Raw genomic sequence first — 17,335 nt, forward strand, 5'->3', positions numbered from 1 at the left:
TAGCATCGCAGATGGGCTGCAAATGTAGCTAAAGCAGGCAACTTATCTGCGAAATGATTCCACCCAGGTGGCAGCATCCTTCGGAGAGGTAAAGAATTGCACATGGTCGAGTTATGCTTTAAGTTAAAGTTATACTGACATGTATTTTTAGTTTGCATAGACAGTTTTTGTAAAGGAATGTAGGAAGTTTCGTCCTATTGTTATCTGAATTCTGATAATAATAATATTTTGCACGACACTTTGCTATTCTGAGAGTTTGTTTCCTGAATTGGTTTTCCTGTTGCATATACATCTGTTTCCTTTACGTGAAGGTCTATTTTTATTTGTCTATTGTTGGCTATTATCGTAAAGGACTTTTTCCTGTTATGCATGGTTATTTTGTTCATTGTATGTAGAATATTATGTGTATAGAATGGAAATATGGCCTGGTCATACCCTGTTGTGTATACTGTATTTAGGACCCCGAAGATTGGAATTAAAACTAAGTAAATGCTGTCCCGAGTTACAAACATCCGACTTACAAACGACTCCTACAGAGGGAGACAACAGGAAGTGAGAAGAAATCTACCCTTAGGAAGGGAAATTCAGTCCAGTATCATGTAATCATGGGTTATCATGGGAAAAAAGGTGTCTTCACTGAAGCTTCATCACCAATCTTTGTTTCCACAACAACCCAAAATTTTCAAATTCCAGTTGTCACAGGGAGAGTAAGTGAGGTGACATTTTCCGAATAGCGGCACGGACAGCAAAACAAATATTACATGGGTGTTAACCCTTTCCTATGCTATCCAATAAACTTAAAAATTATATTTTTGGCTGAAGGCCCTGGGGGCCTCTGATCACAGGCATGCAGTGGGCCCTTTTAATAGAGAAAAACGGTGAAAATTGAGCCCGGGCTAGCAGAGTTTTTAGCAGGCGTTCAGCAAAAACAACAGAATCTGAGCCCTCTGCCCCCTCAGGTAGGGCTATGACCCACAGATTGTTGTGGTTCTCCGCGTCCTCTGCCCTGGTTTCCAGGTGCTTGACTTTGATCTTTAGTGCCTGGAGATCAGCATGATGCTCTCGTTGCACGTCCTCCACATCCGACACCTGCCACTCCGCCTCCGTAACCCAGGTCCAGGTCCCAGAGTACGAGCCCTATATCCGCCTAGACATGGTCAATTTTGGATGTGAGGGCTGTCTGGCAGGCCGAGATAGCCTGCAATAGAGATCATGTGCACAAGGCAGTTGAAAACCTCTTCTGAACACTGGAACCTGACAGCTGGAAACCGATGTTTAAAAAGTCAGTTTCACAGCTTTTACATACTGAGTTTATACGAGTTTAGCAGGAGTTATAAACATTTGAGGTTAGAAGGGTTTTTAAAGATAACCTCAGGAAACCCTTACCAATTGCCCGAAATGCATGAAAAACAAGTCAATTATTACCTATTTCAGCCATTCTGTGAAAGAAGAGAGCAGCAGCAGCAGAGAGCAGTGTGCTTTGTAGATAGCTGTCTTATTTTTTGTGTTTTCACTATGGATCCCATCATAAGCATGTGTGAGAAAATGCTCCTGATGTAGCTGTTGCTGAGGCTCCGAAGACATAGAAAACTGCATGAGAGAACCAGAGTTCATCGCTTCTGGGCTCATCCTATAATGCAGGCAACAGCATGTGGTAAAATTTGTGTTTTTCAACATTTTTATATGTTCAGAAATTATCAGAAATGTTTTCCCCTTTAAAAATGCTTATAAACGTAAACGTGCATAAACGCGAGTTACCGCATTTACACGCCTTTACAAGCATTTGGCGTTTGAAATGTCAGTAAACTACAGCCCTAAATGCGGTTTTTCTGCTTTCAAAAAAATGCCAGTAACCTCAACTGGCTCTAACTTACTATGAACAACTGAGTGTATATATACAGTACATATAAGATACCATTGAGGAGAGTTCAGGGGCTGCTAAAAAAATGCCCAACTGCTCCTAAACGTCCACTTAGCAGCTGCAGTATACATGAGGCCTTAACATGTCAAAGTTAGCAGCAATGTCAGGGGCAGCAGCAGGGGGTCTCTCTCTGTGTCTCCATATCTTTGGCGCAGCCTCGCTAATCACAGGGTCCGTGTTGCGGCATATTGGGCCAGCACTCCTGCCTCTGGTCATCACCCAGAGAGTCATTGATGGAGCAGGGGGTCAAAGAGCTGATCAGCGTGATTCCAACAACAGGATAGAAAGCAGGATTGGAGCCGGAATCGGGAGCTACATTAACCACTTTACCTCCGCTCACATGGAGGCTACTGCGGCAAAGTGCCGCGATCCCGTCCAGCGACGTAGACCTACGTCGCTGGACTCCGCCCCTTGTGGGCGGCGCTCGCGCGCCGCCGGAGGCTCGCTCCCGCTGTGTTCATTCACAGCGGGAGTCGGGCCAGCGGAGGAGCAGCGGCGATTGCCGCTGCTATGCCCCGATCGTCGGGGATCGAGTCTGGAGATCCGCCCGCTGTGTGTAAACACAGCGGGCGGATCTCCATAGTGACAGGGACTGACAGATCGGAGTGTTCAGCATAGCTGGACATCCGATCTGTCCTTCTGTCACTCAGTCACCTCCCCCCCCACACGTCAGTAAGCACCAGGCATACATTAACCCCTCCCTCTCCAATAAAATTAACCCCTTCCCTGCCAGTGTCATTTTTACAGTAACAGTGCATATATATAGCACTGATTACTGTAGAAATGTCACTGGTACCCCCAAAAGTGTCAAAAATGTCAGTCAAGGGTCCGATCTGTCCACCGCAATGTCGCAGTCCCGCAAAAAAATCGCAGATCACCGCCATTACGCGTTAAAAAAAAAACACCAAAAATGACAGAAATCTTTCCCTTAGTTAGTAAACGCAATAACTTTTGCGCAAACCAATCAAAATACGCTTATTGCGATTTTTTTTACTAAACATAGGTAGCAGAAAACAAATTGGCCAAAATTTTTTAAAAAATTTGATTTTTACATTTTTTTGGGGGGGAATTTCGTATAAAAAAATGTGAAAAATATTGTTATTTTTTCAAAATTTACGCTCTTCTTTTGTTTATAGCGCAAAAAGTAAAAATCGCACAGGTGATAAAATACCACCAAAAGAAAGCTCTGTTTGTGGGAAAAAAAGGACGTAAATTTTGTTTGGGTACGGCGTCGCATGACCGCGCAATTGTCAGTTAAAGTCGCACAGCGCCGAATCGCAAAAAGTGGCCTGGGCGGAAGACAGCAAAAATCCTCCGGTGGTAAAGTGGTTAAAACACGTCTGCTACCAGCGCCATTTTGGACACACCCCAATACACCTAATTATTAGTTGGACTTTTTATCAACGTATTGTTTTGATATATACTTTATCACTTTTGTTAGGTGTTGCACTTATATTATTTTTATTCATTCACAAGGATTTGTACAGTCACCTTGCTTGTCAGCTGCTACATTGATTGGTGCGCTCAATATAGTTATTTTTTACTTTGAATTTTTGAGAGTGTTTTTCTTTCCTATCACGCTAATGAGATGAACAAACAGTAATCCTTACTCATATTTATGCTACTTTATACAGCTCCTCACGAAAAAGACCTGAGGATTTTCTCTGTTTAACATTTTTTTTTTGTTTTAACTTGTTGCGGAAGGGTCATAATCGCTGTAATATTTTTTTATTTAGCCTGTGCCATTATTTAGGATATTTACTCTCCTTTGTCACCATGACAGAAAGTAAGGTTATGTCTTCAATTTTTAGCTGGTACTAGTTGCCACTGGAGCAGGAGATAAGGAGAAATCTTAACATGTGTCAGTGGGACACCTGTCAAAAGGAGGATTTATTTCCCTTCATGGATATCCTACTTTCTGCTGTGTTTCTAGGATAGAAAATGATGGTAAGACTCCCCAATAGGGACACAGGCAAAAAAAAAACAACTCAGGTTTGAACTCTTCAGCATTCCCCAAAACTAGTAGAAAGAGTTTTTTCTTCTGGTGTTCAACTTTAGTTAGTAAATAGATCATTTTAGCATGTTTTTCTGACATTGTTCCTAGACAGGGGCCATCCTTTTTAGAGTCAGGAGCCCTATCTGTGCTAAAGAAATTATTTTTCTAATGACAAATAGGCTGTTCACTTCGCTTTTACTTTTACTTTTACCTTAGCGCAACAGCATTTTGGCACATGTAATATGTATTTATTTAATATGTATTTAATATGTATTTTTAATTTACTCTATAGATTGTCGGGAGATTTTGAACAATTATTTTTGATATTGATTGCTTGATTGCTTGATACAATACATGGTGGTGCCTCCAATATGAAATAAATATTTTAATATAATTATAAATATTTTAATATAATTATAAATATTTCAATATAATTATTTAATATAATTAAACTAACCAATTAAATGGTCCCTGAATGTGTGCTCTATGTAAATATTCTAAAGCACAATAAAATTGTGTGAAAGTATGAACAACGGACAGAAAAAAATAAATTAAGATTTATTTTACAAGTAGGTTACTAACAATCACGTATAGGCAGTAGGATTAATATTATGATGCAAACACATACATTTGTATTCCACAACTACATAACTCAACATATACCATGAAAATATATAAATATGCCTGGTAATTAGAGGGAGTTGAACAATTTACTTTATACTCACAGGTATCATAACTGAACATCACTAATCTTACTAACCTAGCAGACAACCATGCCTGCATTTATCAGACCACCCTCTCTGCTTCCTCTGCAGTAGAATAAAGGGGCCAAGTCTATTTACCTATTCTTTTTAATTATTTAATCCCTAGGGGTTATGATACTGTGAGTGGAATATCACATCAAACAAGAAAAATAACACAGTTGGTTAACCTCAGAAGTAAGATGGAATTTTCAAAGTAATTATGGAATTATACTTTACCAGTCTTGTGACCTATGCAGGGTTTGGAGCCACACCCCCTTGAAATATGGAATTATACTTTACCAGTCACGTGACCTATGCTGGGTTTGGAGCCACACCCCTTGAAATATGGAATTATACTTTACTAGTCACGTGACCTATGGTGGGTTTCGATCCACACCCAGGGAAATATGGAATTATACTTTGTCAGCAACGTGACCTTTGCTAGGTTTGGAGCCACACCCCAGAAAACCTTCTTAGCTCTGACCTGGGGAACAAGATCGATCAAGATGGCGATCATAAACAAGATGAATATTAAGCTTTACAGGGAGGATAATGGTCATGATAATATATTGTGATTATGGGAAGGATCAAGATGTATAGATCATGGTAGCTGGATCCAGATGGATGGATCAAGATCCCCCTTTTATTCCCCAAAACCCCTTCATCTAGGGACCAGCACACAGGGTGTAGTTTGGAATATTTACTCACCTCTGACTGGAGCGTGATGTTACAGATTAACTAATTATTTGAACAGGCAGCCAGATTAATTTGTCTACCAGATTGCATTCTACGACCAGAAATCCCTATATTAATTTTTCTGGGAATAAAACTGGATTTATTTGACTCAATCTATAGAGGGAAAATAGTTTTATCTTTAGATTAATTAAAATGTGTCAATTTGCTTAGAGGGTATATAGTTATATTCCTCTGGAGTGTTTGTGGCTTTATTTGTGATTTACTATTTGTATATTAGCATTTTAATAATGAAACACTGGCTAAAGAAATGTAATTTTATCAGGTGATCTATGCTAAAATATTATTTATACTTTTTAAAATGTTTAAATATAATTTGCACCATTTTCACCTTACTTCTGAAAATGTGCAGATTATAAAAACATATATTTCTTTTGATAAGGATTACAAATAAAACATAGACATGCTAAAACTATCCCAATCATGCTTGAGTCCTTTATATATACATAAAGTGAAAATGTGATGTAACCTTTTATAGTTCCTTCCAAAAGTATCAACTATTTTATCTTTTAAAATATTGAAATACACCTTCATTTTCCTTTGACTTCAAGCCACTTTATAGAAGGATTCCAGAATGCTAACTTTTGGTTAATGGTTTTTAAGGTTACCTTTAGTTGTTACTATTTCTCAAGAAGGAACAATAGGAGTCTCTGTCATTAAGATGAACCTAGAGAAAGTGTTGTCTCTTAAGCTGGCCGTATGTTATAGAATTTTCTTGTTTAATTTCCTTTAGATTTACCTTCAGCTATGAAGTGCAAGGACCTGCCTGATTGCATACAAACCGAAAGTGTTTAGGTTTGATTCCATATTATATGGGTTTGGTAAATCTAAAGAAAATTGTACAAGGAAATTAAATAATATATAATCAGCCTTAGTCAGCTGGATAAACAATGAATCATAAATAAATGTATTTTCGTTAGTCATAAAACTGGTTAGTTTGTTAATGTCATGCAAATAGATGATGCTATGTGATTTCCCATAAACACTTTTGATATTGTCTGAGCCAATTTCATTTTAAACAGGTGGTGTTTAAGGATAATTGTAATCCATTGTCCAATGTAGTAAATGTGTCCTTGCAACTAATTGCTCTGTATGCAAACTTCATGAGTAGAAAAAAACTGCAGCTTTGAGATGAGGTAAACATTCATGTGACCCTGGAAGATTGGGTTCATCTGAGAACTAGACAGCTTCCTATTACCTAATTTAAAATAATAAAAACCCTGGAATATTGATAATTTGAAATTCAAAGCAGGAAAATTAGCTAATAAGAATGTAAGTAGTATTATTACCTACTGCTCTCTGTATTTGTCTATAAAGAGCTTTTTGATGTATTACTGATGATAAAATATTCATACTGACATAAAAGCAAGCCTATTCATAACAAATAACCAGTCAGAAATAATTTTCTAAATGGTCTAACTGTATTTTGGTTGGTTGCTATGCTTAAGGCATTTTACATGACCTTGTTGCACTTGCTGAATTAAAGTATGCATATGGTAATGTTCTGTCCATAAAAGCGGAATACTTTAGGATTTTCTGCTAAAAGATTACTTTAGCAAAAGAGCAACAAATCTTCAGAATTAACTATTGACTGGTTCATTATTCATGCAGATAACATACATTATTCAACCTGCTGTATTATGTGGGACTCCACTGGAGGCTTTTCTTGTAGCTATGGAAAGCGTTGGGAATAGACTGAGTATCTGCTAGATTTAAATTGATTTACTGTATTCTTTCTTGTCAGGGACATGTATTCCTGGTTCCTGTGTGTCTAACCCAGTCTTTTCAACCAGGCCTCCTGGGGTGCCTTGAGGTTTCCTCCGGGCTGCCTTGACAAAATGTAAAAAAATTGCCCAAAAATTTTATACAAGCTGGCGTGTGGATGAAGCCTGCCTTTTAATTACACAAAGCCACAGGTTTCCATTGTGAGCCATTACTTCTTTCTAGCTGTCGGTGTCCTAATGACAGTACAAGTTTGCAAAAGTGTATTTGCTTTGGAAGAATAAATCCCCTCTAACATTGGGTGTCCTATGTGTGTGGATGTTGCTGCATTATGTAAGAATGTTAGAATAGTTTTTAAATTTTAGAATGGGGTGCCTCGGGATTGCACATCATTTTTAAAGAGGCTTTGACTGAAAAAAGGATGAGAAGCACTGGTGTAACCCTTTCTTTCTCTATCCCAAGTTAGTGGTTTTACAGCACATGCAGTCTATAACAGAAATGCAAAATTGAACTGTATTCAATAGAAACAGGTAGAGAGAAAAATAAAAAAGCTGCCATAATTGAGCTCCTCATCTGTTCATCTGCTTACTTGTTTTAGGGTTGGGGATTCAGAGGTACTGAAATCAAAGGGCCAGCATGACAGACAGGGAACTTGTATACAGAGAGGAAATGTCAGGAATGGCAGCCTTGGTCCCCAGTACAAGTTTCCTTTAACAACTTTGTGTAACAAACCATATGGTCTAACAATAGAAGCATGGCATTAAGTTGTTAAAACAGATACAAGCTGATCTGTGATTGGACTGTTCAAGTTACTGAACACCAATGCTCTTTACATCTTCTTCTTGGATAGAATCAAATGATTTATGCTACTACAAACATATACACCCAGGCATACATCTTTATGAAAAGATCTCTTGTTGGTTTTGGTCTGAGTGTCTGACCTCCAAATGACATCTATGGGGTACTTTTTTTTAGGGTTTTCACCCAAGATTCACACTTTTGTCCAAGATTCACACATTTTCCAATTGAGTTTTAAGTTGAAACTATGTGAATGCTGGGTGAATGTTGTATAACTCTAAGGTGAACACATTGATGAATAGATCCTACAGATGTCATGTGGAGGTCAGACACACAGGTTTGACCAACCACAAATAGATCTTTTCATAAAAAGCTATACCTGATTTTGTATGTTTAAACCTATGTGAGTGGGAGGGGTAGCACTGACAAGTACTATTTTCAGGGTTATACAATAGCAATCAACTATGACATGAAACCTGATTGATTGCCTCATGGCTAAAAACCAATCAACTAGGGGTGTCTCATTGCAGTACCCGTTGACATTAGATTTCCAATTTGACTATAACTGGCTGAATACAGTAACAATTATCATATGTCTCTATGTTCCTTTAATTAGGTTTAACGATTTTACAATTTCCTTCAATTTTAAATTTCTTGCAGTGAAAGCTTGGTACTGACCTCTCACTAACAATTACTTTTGGTTTTCTTCCCAGGTGTCCATGTATTCGGACTTTGCTCTACAGCTCTCATTACAGATATAATCCAGCTCTCCACTGGATATCAGACCCCTTATTTCTTGACAGTCTGTAAACCCAACTACACATCCCTAAATGTGTCCTGCAAAGAAAATCCATATGTGCTGGAAGACATTTGCTCGGGGCAAGATCTTGCTGTCATTAATGCTGGAAGGTAAAGGTTGAATATATATGATGTGGCATTTTGATATGTGGAAAACCTGATGACTGTCTTGTATTTGACGAATGGTGATGGCACCTTGCTCATTATTAGGACCAGCATGTACAATTATATAAAAAGCATATATAAAACTGTTCCTACGCAAGCAACTTGTTTGGTTTCAGACTGCTTTTTTTTTTTTATAAGACATAAGTGTCCAAAGTATTACAGATAAAATGTTGGACATGTCCTGTAAATCAGAAACCCCTACAGCCCCTAAAACCCTTTAATCCCTAAACAGCACAATATCAGAGGACACATAATAGAAGATGGTTGCATACCTAATGTTGTTAATATAGCCTTTATTATTTGTTATTTTCCCCTAGGAAATGAAAATGTCATGTAACATGATGTAACATGATATCAAAAGGCTAGTTAGTGGGATTGCAAATGAAAGTACATGACCACACTGTGACCGTGACATGCATCCGTGGCAATGGCATGTACAGTGTTACTACTGGAAGGAACCACCTAATATTCTATCAGTATATCAAAAAATATATATTTTTTTCTTTTCAGAAGACCCATAACATACCTTCTGTTACCTAAACTCCAGGGTGAGATCATTTTGAGTTTGTGTTATGAGGCAAGTAGGGAAGGGAGGTGGGAGTCATCAGGATCTTTGCTTTGTACACATATGATGTCCTGTCCTGATACAAACTTTGTTAGGTATTTTATAGTTTTTTTTTCTTTCCTGTTTTTACTTCTTACTGTAATTTTTAACATCTTGGCTTTTGGAGGAGACACCCTATTTGGGAACCCCTCTCAAGATCCCAAATGAAAAAGGTTATGCAAGCTAATGTCACCAAAGCTGGTGACTACATGCTCACTGCCCCCTTGCAATAGGGATAACAGACCTGGCGTGCCAGGTTGGGTTTGTCTGGGTAGGCACACTTTCTTACTTTCAATTTTAAAAAAAACACACAAAATAATGAATCATCCTAGGGCAGAAACAGTATAAAAACAAATTCACTGCAAGGCCTGATTAAAACCGGTTTTACAACTAACTGCAAATGCAACATTCATTAACTTGTTCATTCACCTGGTGCATATTCACCCAATTATAAAAAGAGTAAATGTGACTGTGGAATTCTGGGTAAATATCAAAAGGGTGAATTTTTTTCCAAAGAAATTCATTAGCAATTTTGCCAGAGAATCCTTTATAAATATGCCCCTTATTTTTAAATGCGTTCAGTAAATATGCTGTGAATGTAAAATTCACTCTTTTATAAATAGGCTGAATGTTACAATAAGAACTTTTCCCCACTAAAGAAAAGATTTTGCCAAATGTCAGGGAATGTATTTTCAACCTAGCAGTAAAAATGCATTATCAAAAGGGAGAATGTTCTGAAAAATTAAGGCACGTCTACCATTGAACCTTTTACAAATATATCATATAGAGTGATGGTATCATACTTTTGTGGCCAGGGATACATAATCTTTGTACTAGTTTGGTTTAAATCCTGAACTTTGTTACTAAATTGAGAAAGGAAAGTAAACTAATTAAAGCTTTCTTGCTGATATGTAATTGGTTATGTCTTTAAAGGAACTTTTATAAACACTGTAATTGTGCTTGTCTTTTGTTGGCAGAAAATCTTTCCCTTCTCAACATGCCACCCTGGCAGCATTCGCAGCTGTTTACATTTCTGTGAGTAGAGTCTTCTCTCATTTATATGCAGAAACATATTTTAATTTGTATTATTAAAGTGACATTTTGTGGCTTGTTTGTTTTCTTGCTAAACTATATATATTCAAAGCCAGTCCATTGTTGTTTGCTATATGCTAAAATCTAAAAGGATCTTTTTTATTTAAAATTACCAAATTATTAGCTCAGCTCTGCCATTACCTTTTCCCCACACTCAAAATGTATAACTAAAGTCAAATCAATTTTATTTTTTAAGAATATGGTTAATGTGTATACACAGGTAATCTTTTTTATGCAAATGTCGAGAGAAATGCCAAATGTTTATTGCTGTCTGTGCCCTCATGTTAAAGATTTACCTGCACTATTTGTCCTGATGACCTTTGTCACCAAGGCAGAACATGATGGTAAATCCAAAATTGTACAGTTGTCATCAGAACAACAGATGAGGATAAATCTTCTAATGTAGCAGGAAATGAAGAAAAATCTCCAGAAAGGAATGCAAAAAAAAAAGAAAGAAAAATAATAACAATAATAATAATAATTGACAGGCATTTTTACCCTTCTGTACTCTTAAACTTAAAAATAAAAGGTTTGAATTGTAAATATATTGTAAAACCTGTAAGGTTATTTTTTTTCCCATCTGTGTCACACTGACAAGGTTTTGCTTCATTTGCTGCCCTATAAACACAACAGAAAATGAAGATCTCCAAAGTGAGCAAAGTCCTAAGCTAAACAGTTATCACTGGAGCAAATTTCCACTCTAGTCTTGTCCTGGTAACTATTAGTTTGAATTTCCCCATCACTTTCTCTTCCAATTACAGAATCGTTAGTGAGAGTAAATATCCCTGATTGTAACACAGACAGCAATGAAAACCTGATAGGGGTTCTAAACCCCCACTACTGTATCCAAAAAAAAAAAAAATTTCTGCTTGTACCGAAAAGTATACTTAGCCTAAAAAAAAATAGAAAACGGATGCAGCCACAGCTTCTTAAGACTGGTAAGTTTTATAGCTAAACTGTCCCCTAATCATAAAAAAGATATCCTAATCTATATTCATTGCAAAATTAGAGTGTACCCAAATAAAAAATAAAAGTGTAATGTATTGGATCGAACCAATTGGTGGGGGGGGGGGGGGGTTACACCTGATGATCCTGTTGTTAACCCTGTTCCCTGTCCTAAGATAACAATGCTCACTTTCTATATTGTATCTAAAGTTGCTTTAAGGAAAACTATAATTTATTAAGTGATTTTTTTTTTGTATATTGTATACTTTTTTTTCCTTAATTGGTCGAACTAGATGGACTTGTGTCTTTTTTCAACCAGACTAACTATTTAACTATATACAAGCTAGTTAGTTATTAAACTCACCTCTCTGGCAGCCTTGCCTCCTATATTCTCTCTGTTTCATACTGTTTGAGGCTACAGCACTGTTATAGAGCAAAGGTAGGTGCTAAGGGCTGCCATTGAGGTGAGTATAACAGATTTTCTTTTACAGGAAACTTTCCCCTTGAATTTTTTTAGATGACTGAAAAGGTCACTTTAAGCAACTGTCAGTATACAGATTTATAGAGGGCTAGACTTCACTTACAACAGTTAGCAACAACAGCATCAAGTCATCAGCAAGTAAGCATGTAGGATAAGTAATGTTGTGAGGTCTGTTCATTCTGCACTTGTTTGATGGAGGTTCTGGACAAAGAGCTCATTTTGCATATTAAACATTATTTTAACTTCAGAAGCCATACAAAATCAGACATTGATTGACATAACGACAAGCTTTTAGCTGTGCTCAAAATACATCTCTTTCCCTCCTACAGACAGAACAGCTCAAGCAGGAGAGGCAGGCAGCCAAACCTGCTAACTATCAATTAATGCTTCAGGGAAGGCAGTCATATTCTGTGTACTCCCACACATTAACTACCGCATGCCTGCAGGAAAGCTTTTTTTAAAACTGAGAACCTAATATTGTGTATATTAAAACATTCTATATTTATCTTCCCCTGACCAATTATACTTCACCTCCCAGAGCTTAGAAGCAGTCTCCCTGTGCTCCATACCCAAGGAATACCCACCTGTACCTCCTAATCACCCATCCTAACCTCCCATCTAACCCTGGTTAAATGCACCAGTTTATTGTTCGATGATCAGAGCCATTATATGTACGTTTCTCCTCTTGAGCTTTGCATGAAACACAAAACTACAACTCTCTGTATTGTTGAAACTGTAGGTTCTGTTATTGTAATCCACATTAAAAAAAAAAAAGAAAAAAGCGCAAGAAAAAAACTGTACAGCCAATACAGGCTTTGTTTAATTAATACAGGGACCCAGAAAATCACTGCTGGGTCCCTAGCTGACTACCCAAAAAAAAATTGGAAAGGAGTCAGTGCCCCCTAAAAGTCTTCAAAAGATGGAGGGGGATTGGACTTTCTCTGAACCTCAGACACAATACACATAGAGTAAAAATAAGGCATATTTTATTTATACAAAGAGATAAAAAGCAAAATATCCAAACATGTCAAAAGAAAACACATGATTTTAAAATTCAAGAAGAGGTTTTGGAAATTAGTCCAGCTATACAACAATTCCTCTAATACTTAGTACGCTCACTCCAATTAGGAGACAAGAGGTTTAGTGGATCCTCACTGGGCACATACTCCTCTACATGTTTCGCAGTTGGATACTGCTTCTTCAGAAGGAATACATTGAATGGTATCTGAAATATAGTGGGAAAATACAAATGATATACAGAAAACAATGTGCAAAAACCATATACAGATGTATACATATAATGATTAGTACATTGGGAGGGGGCGCTGGTGCTTACCATGCAAGACCAGCCCACTAGACATGACTAGGACAGTGTTTTTTTCTGTTTTCTGTATATCATTTGTATTTTGCCACTATATTTCAGATTCTATCTAATGTGTTCCTGTCAGGGTGCCAGGAAACCAGACCATATGGGGATGCAGGTAAAATAAAACAGTTTATTGAAGCAAACAACAATAAATGCACAGCAAGAGTGAGGAAGCGAGATCAGGAACAAGCTGGGGTCAAGTCCAGAAGCAGGTAGTCATCCAAGCCGAGGTAAAGTGCAGAAGCAGGTAGTCTGCTGATGCTGGGTCGTCTGCCGATGTGGGGTCGTCTGGCGATGTGGGGTCGAGAGCCAAGAGAATCGTCAGTTAAGCCAGGTCATACACGGAGGAACATGGAGAACAGAAGACTGCTAGCAGTGATGGACCTTGAAGCCTGGTATCATTTAAAATCAGGAAGATAATGAGAGCCTCGTGCTTGTCAGGGAGATGCTTGAGAGCAATCTCATCCTTCAATGCCTCAGAGAGACCATGAGAGAAGACAGCCACCAGAGCCTCATTATTCCAGCCCACCTCTGCCGCCAGGGTACGAAATTTAATGACATACTCGGCAATGGTTCATATACCCTGTTGAATGGACAGTAGCTGCTTTGCAGCAGAGGCATAGCGAGCAGGCACATCAAATACCCTACAAAAGGACGCAACAAAACTTGGGTAATCGAGTATCACAAGATTATCATTCTCCCATAAGGGATTTGCCAGGGCCAAGGCCTTGTCCGAGAGCAACGTGATTAGGAAGCCCACCTTGGACCTATCAGAAGGAAACACCTGGGGAACCATCTCATAATATATGCCCACTTGGTTTAGGAAGCCACGACACTGGCTTGGTTCATCCCCATAGCACTGCGGAAGGGGGGCTGCACCATCCCTCTGGTAACAGCGACTCCAGCTGCAATTGCAGGACGTAAACAGGGGCAGCAGCAAGAGCAGCAACAGGAGGAACCACTGGCCTAGCAGCACCATGAGCAAGGTTCATTGTGCGTGCAAGCAACATCTGCAATGCCTGAGCAAAACTGACCCAAAAGGTGTACTTGTTTATTGAGCCTGGTAGCCAGCATGGGGAGCGTAGGAGTACCTGCATCATCAGGATGCATGGCCCTTGCATACTGTCAGGGTGCCGGGAAACCAGACCACATGGGAATGCAGGTAAAAAAAATCAGTTTATTGAAGCAAACAACAATAAACTCACAGCAAGAGTGAGGAAGTGAGATCAGGAACAAGCCGGAGTAAAGTCAAGAAGCCAAGTCCAGAAGTGGGTAGTCTACCGATGCTGGGTCATCGGCCGATGTGGGGTTGTCTGCCGATGTGGGCTCGAGAGCTAGGGAGAGTCATCAGCCAAGCCAGGTCATACATAGAGGAACACGGAAAACAGAAGACTGTTAGCAGAGATGCACCTTGGAGCACAAACGCAAGGGCAAGGACTGCAACGCATCAGGTGATAGATATAGTCAGGTGTGCAGCAGTCTGCACATGTCAAAGATGGCTGCTAACAGGAGGGCAAGGTAAGCCTTGACAGTTCCTTCTGAAGAAGCAGTATCCAACCATGAAACATGTAGAGGAGTAAGTGCCCAGTGAGGATCCACTAAACCTCTTGTCTCCTAATTGGAGTGTACTAAGTATAAGTGGAATTATTGTATAGCTTGACTAATTTCCAACACCTCTTCTTGAATTTTAAATTCATATGTTTTCTTTTGAAATGTATGGATATGTTGTTTTTTATCTTTTTGTATAAATAAAATACACCTTACTTTCACTTTATGTGTATTGTGTCTGAAGTACTGAGAAAGTCCAACCCCCCCTCTTTTAGAGACTGTTAAGGGGAAGTGTCTCCTTTCCAATTTTTCAGTTTTCACATGGATGATGGTAGCCTCAATTAGTATTTTTTATAGGCTTGCTCCTTGTATAACTGACTACCCAGATAGGTGAACTTGTTTATTACAGGCATTTATATAGTGCCAACAATTTGCACAGCATTTTACATTCATATCAGTCTTACAACCTAAGGTCTCTGCCTTACATATAATACATATACTAGGATCAAATTAGATCTAAGCAAATTTACCTACCAGTATATCTTTAGTGTGGAAGTTGTTGTGTGTGTGAGCGATACGGCTTGACCAGTAGAAGTGGGATATTGGTTCGTAGGGGTTTAACCTAGAGTCAGTCCTCCTTCAAAGTGGATATCAGACAATGAATACGCCTTGTAGACTGGACTTTGTTCTGGCCTTGGGCTTCTGCCTCTCTACTAGTTTCTAAAGAAGACAAAGAGTAGATTTCAAGCTATAGGGCTAGTGTTAAGGAGCACCCAGTACAAAAAGTTCCTGACACTGAAGGAGTTTAAGTACAAATCTATATTAATCAAAAGAAGGCAAGGTATTTTGAGGGAAATGCCTTCCCCTTAATGTACAGAAAGATCTATATAAATCTCTCCTTAGAGTGGCTTTAAAGGATAAAGGTTTTTTTTTTTACCTTCATGCATTCTGTGCATACATGTAAAAAAAATTCTGGGTGCAGCTCCCCTAACAGCCCCAGAATCCTCACCTGAGCCCCCTCTCGATCCAGCGATGAGTCCTCAGCTGTCCCAGGACTCCCTCTCCTCACAGCCAGTGAACCAATGAGGAGAGAGCAGGGGTGGGCCAGGCTGTGGCTCTATATGTCTTATGGACATATAGAGCAGGGCTCAGGAGTAAGCATACACCATAGTAAGTGGTTTGCTATTTGGGGCACTGGTCAAGGGGGAGGAGCCAGGAGCACCAGTGGGGGACACGAGAAGAAAAGGATTGCGCATGCTCTATGCAAAACCAGTAGGTACATAAGACATGTTTGTTATTTTTTTAAAAAGCCAAACCTTTGAAACCACTTTAAACTTAATTAAACCCTCATTGATAAAATGTTTGTACAGCCTGTCTTTGAAGCTAAATCTTTCAGAAAAAGTGTTGGTGGTGGGGGGGGGCTTTCAGGTTTGTTAATGGAGAGGACTACAACTTCACTTGCTGGTCCTCTACTGAACAAAGCTGTGAAAGGAGGGTCCATCCATTGATCACTTAGAATAGACACACATTAGAAAGAGGGGGAAATCATGGGACATGTTGTCCAGACGCATGAGGCTGCAGACTATTCAATCACTTGAACAGTCCACACTCTCCAACTGGAAGCTTTTCTTTGCCTGTAGACAGCAGGCAAAAAACAGGGTTCTCCAAAGTTTGGCTCTATAGTTGTTCAGGAACTGCAATGCCCATTTTGCCTAGTCAGAGTTTTACAATGCCCCATGGGATATGTAGTTCCACAACCGATAAAGAGCCTTATTTTGGAGATCCCTGCCATAGAGTATAGATACACTTTAAATGGAACAAACGGCTTGTCTGATCCATTAGCACCAGGAGTGAGACTGCTAGAGACTCTGTTCAAGGCTGTGCAAAGAAATGTCAAACCAATAATTATAATAGTTTCCAGGCATAGGAATAATATCAGAGAATATGTCAAAGTGGGATTTAATAACAAAGCAAAGTTAACTACACCTTCTGCATCCTAAACAAATGTTGTCTGAGTTTACATGGAATATAGTATGTAACCTTGAAAACAATGTGAGAAAAAAGGCAAAATGAGGTACCTATTATTGCAATTAAGCACATTTGTTGAAAAATCAGACAAATTGTTGATAGATTAGGTTTCAAGCAGAGACCATCTGGCTACCAGTCCCTTTTTTTGATTACATGGTACAACAACATTCATTTTAACCTGTCATGAGAGACCATTCATGGCTGCCAAAGCTGTAATTTTTCTGAAAATGCTAATTGTTTGGCTGGTATGCTGACTGTCTAGCTTTTAATTATTTCTGATTTACTGACCCAGCATCATACTGTATATGCAGATCAGAAAAATCGGAAGGTCTGATCTGGATACTTGTTCTAGGTTAGTGGCTAAGGGCTCGTACA

At 38.7% G+C, this 17,335-nt stretch overlaps 1 protein-coding gene across 1 annotated transcript in view; it reads left to right on the forward strand.

Annotated features, from left to right (window-relative positions):
• The window catches only part of PLPPR4 (phospholipid phosphatase related 4), a 184,998-nt gene that overhangs the window by 145,232 nt on the left and 22,431 nt on the right, over positions 1-17,335 (forward strand). Inside the window, exons 4-5 of the mRNA XM_082265866.1 lie at positions 8,647-8,842; positions 10,478-10,535. Coding sequence (XP_082121992.1) covers positions 8,647-8,842; positions 10,478-10,535 — 254 coding nt within the window. The remainder of the gene's footprint in view (positions 1-8,646; positions 8,843-10,477; positions 10,536-17,335) is intronic.

The sequence above is a fragment of the Pelophylax lessonae genome (genome assembly GCF_965119305.1).
Source record: "Pelophylax lessonae genome assembly, chromosome: 8".
In the NCBI taxonomy this organism is placed as follows: Eukaryota; Metazoa; Chordata; class Amphibia; order Anura; family Ranidae; genus Pelophylax; species Pelophylax lessonae.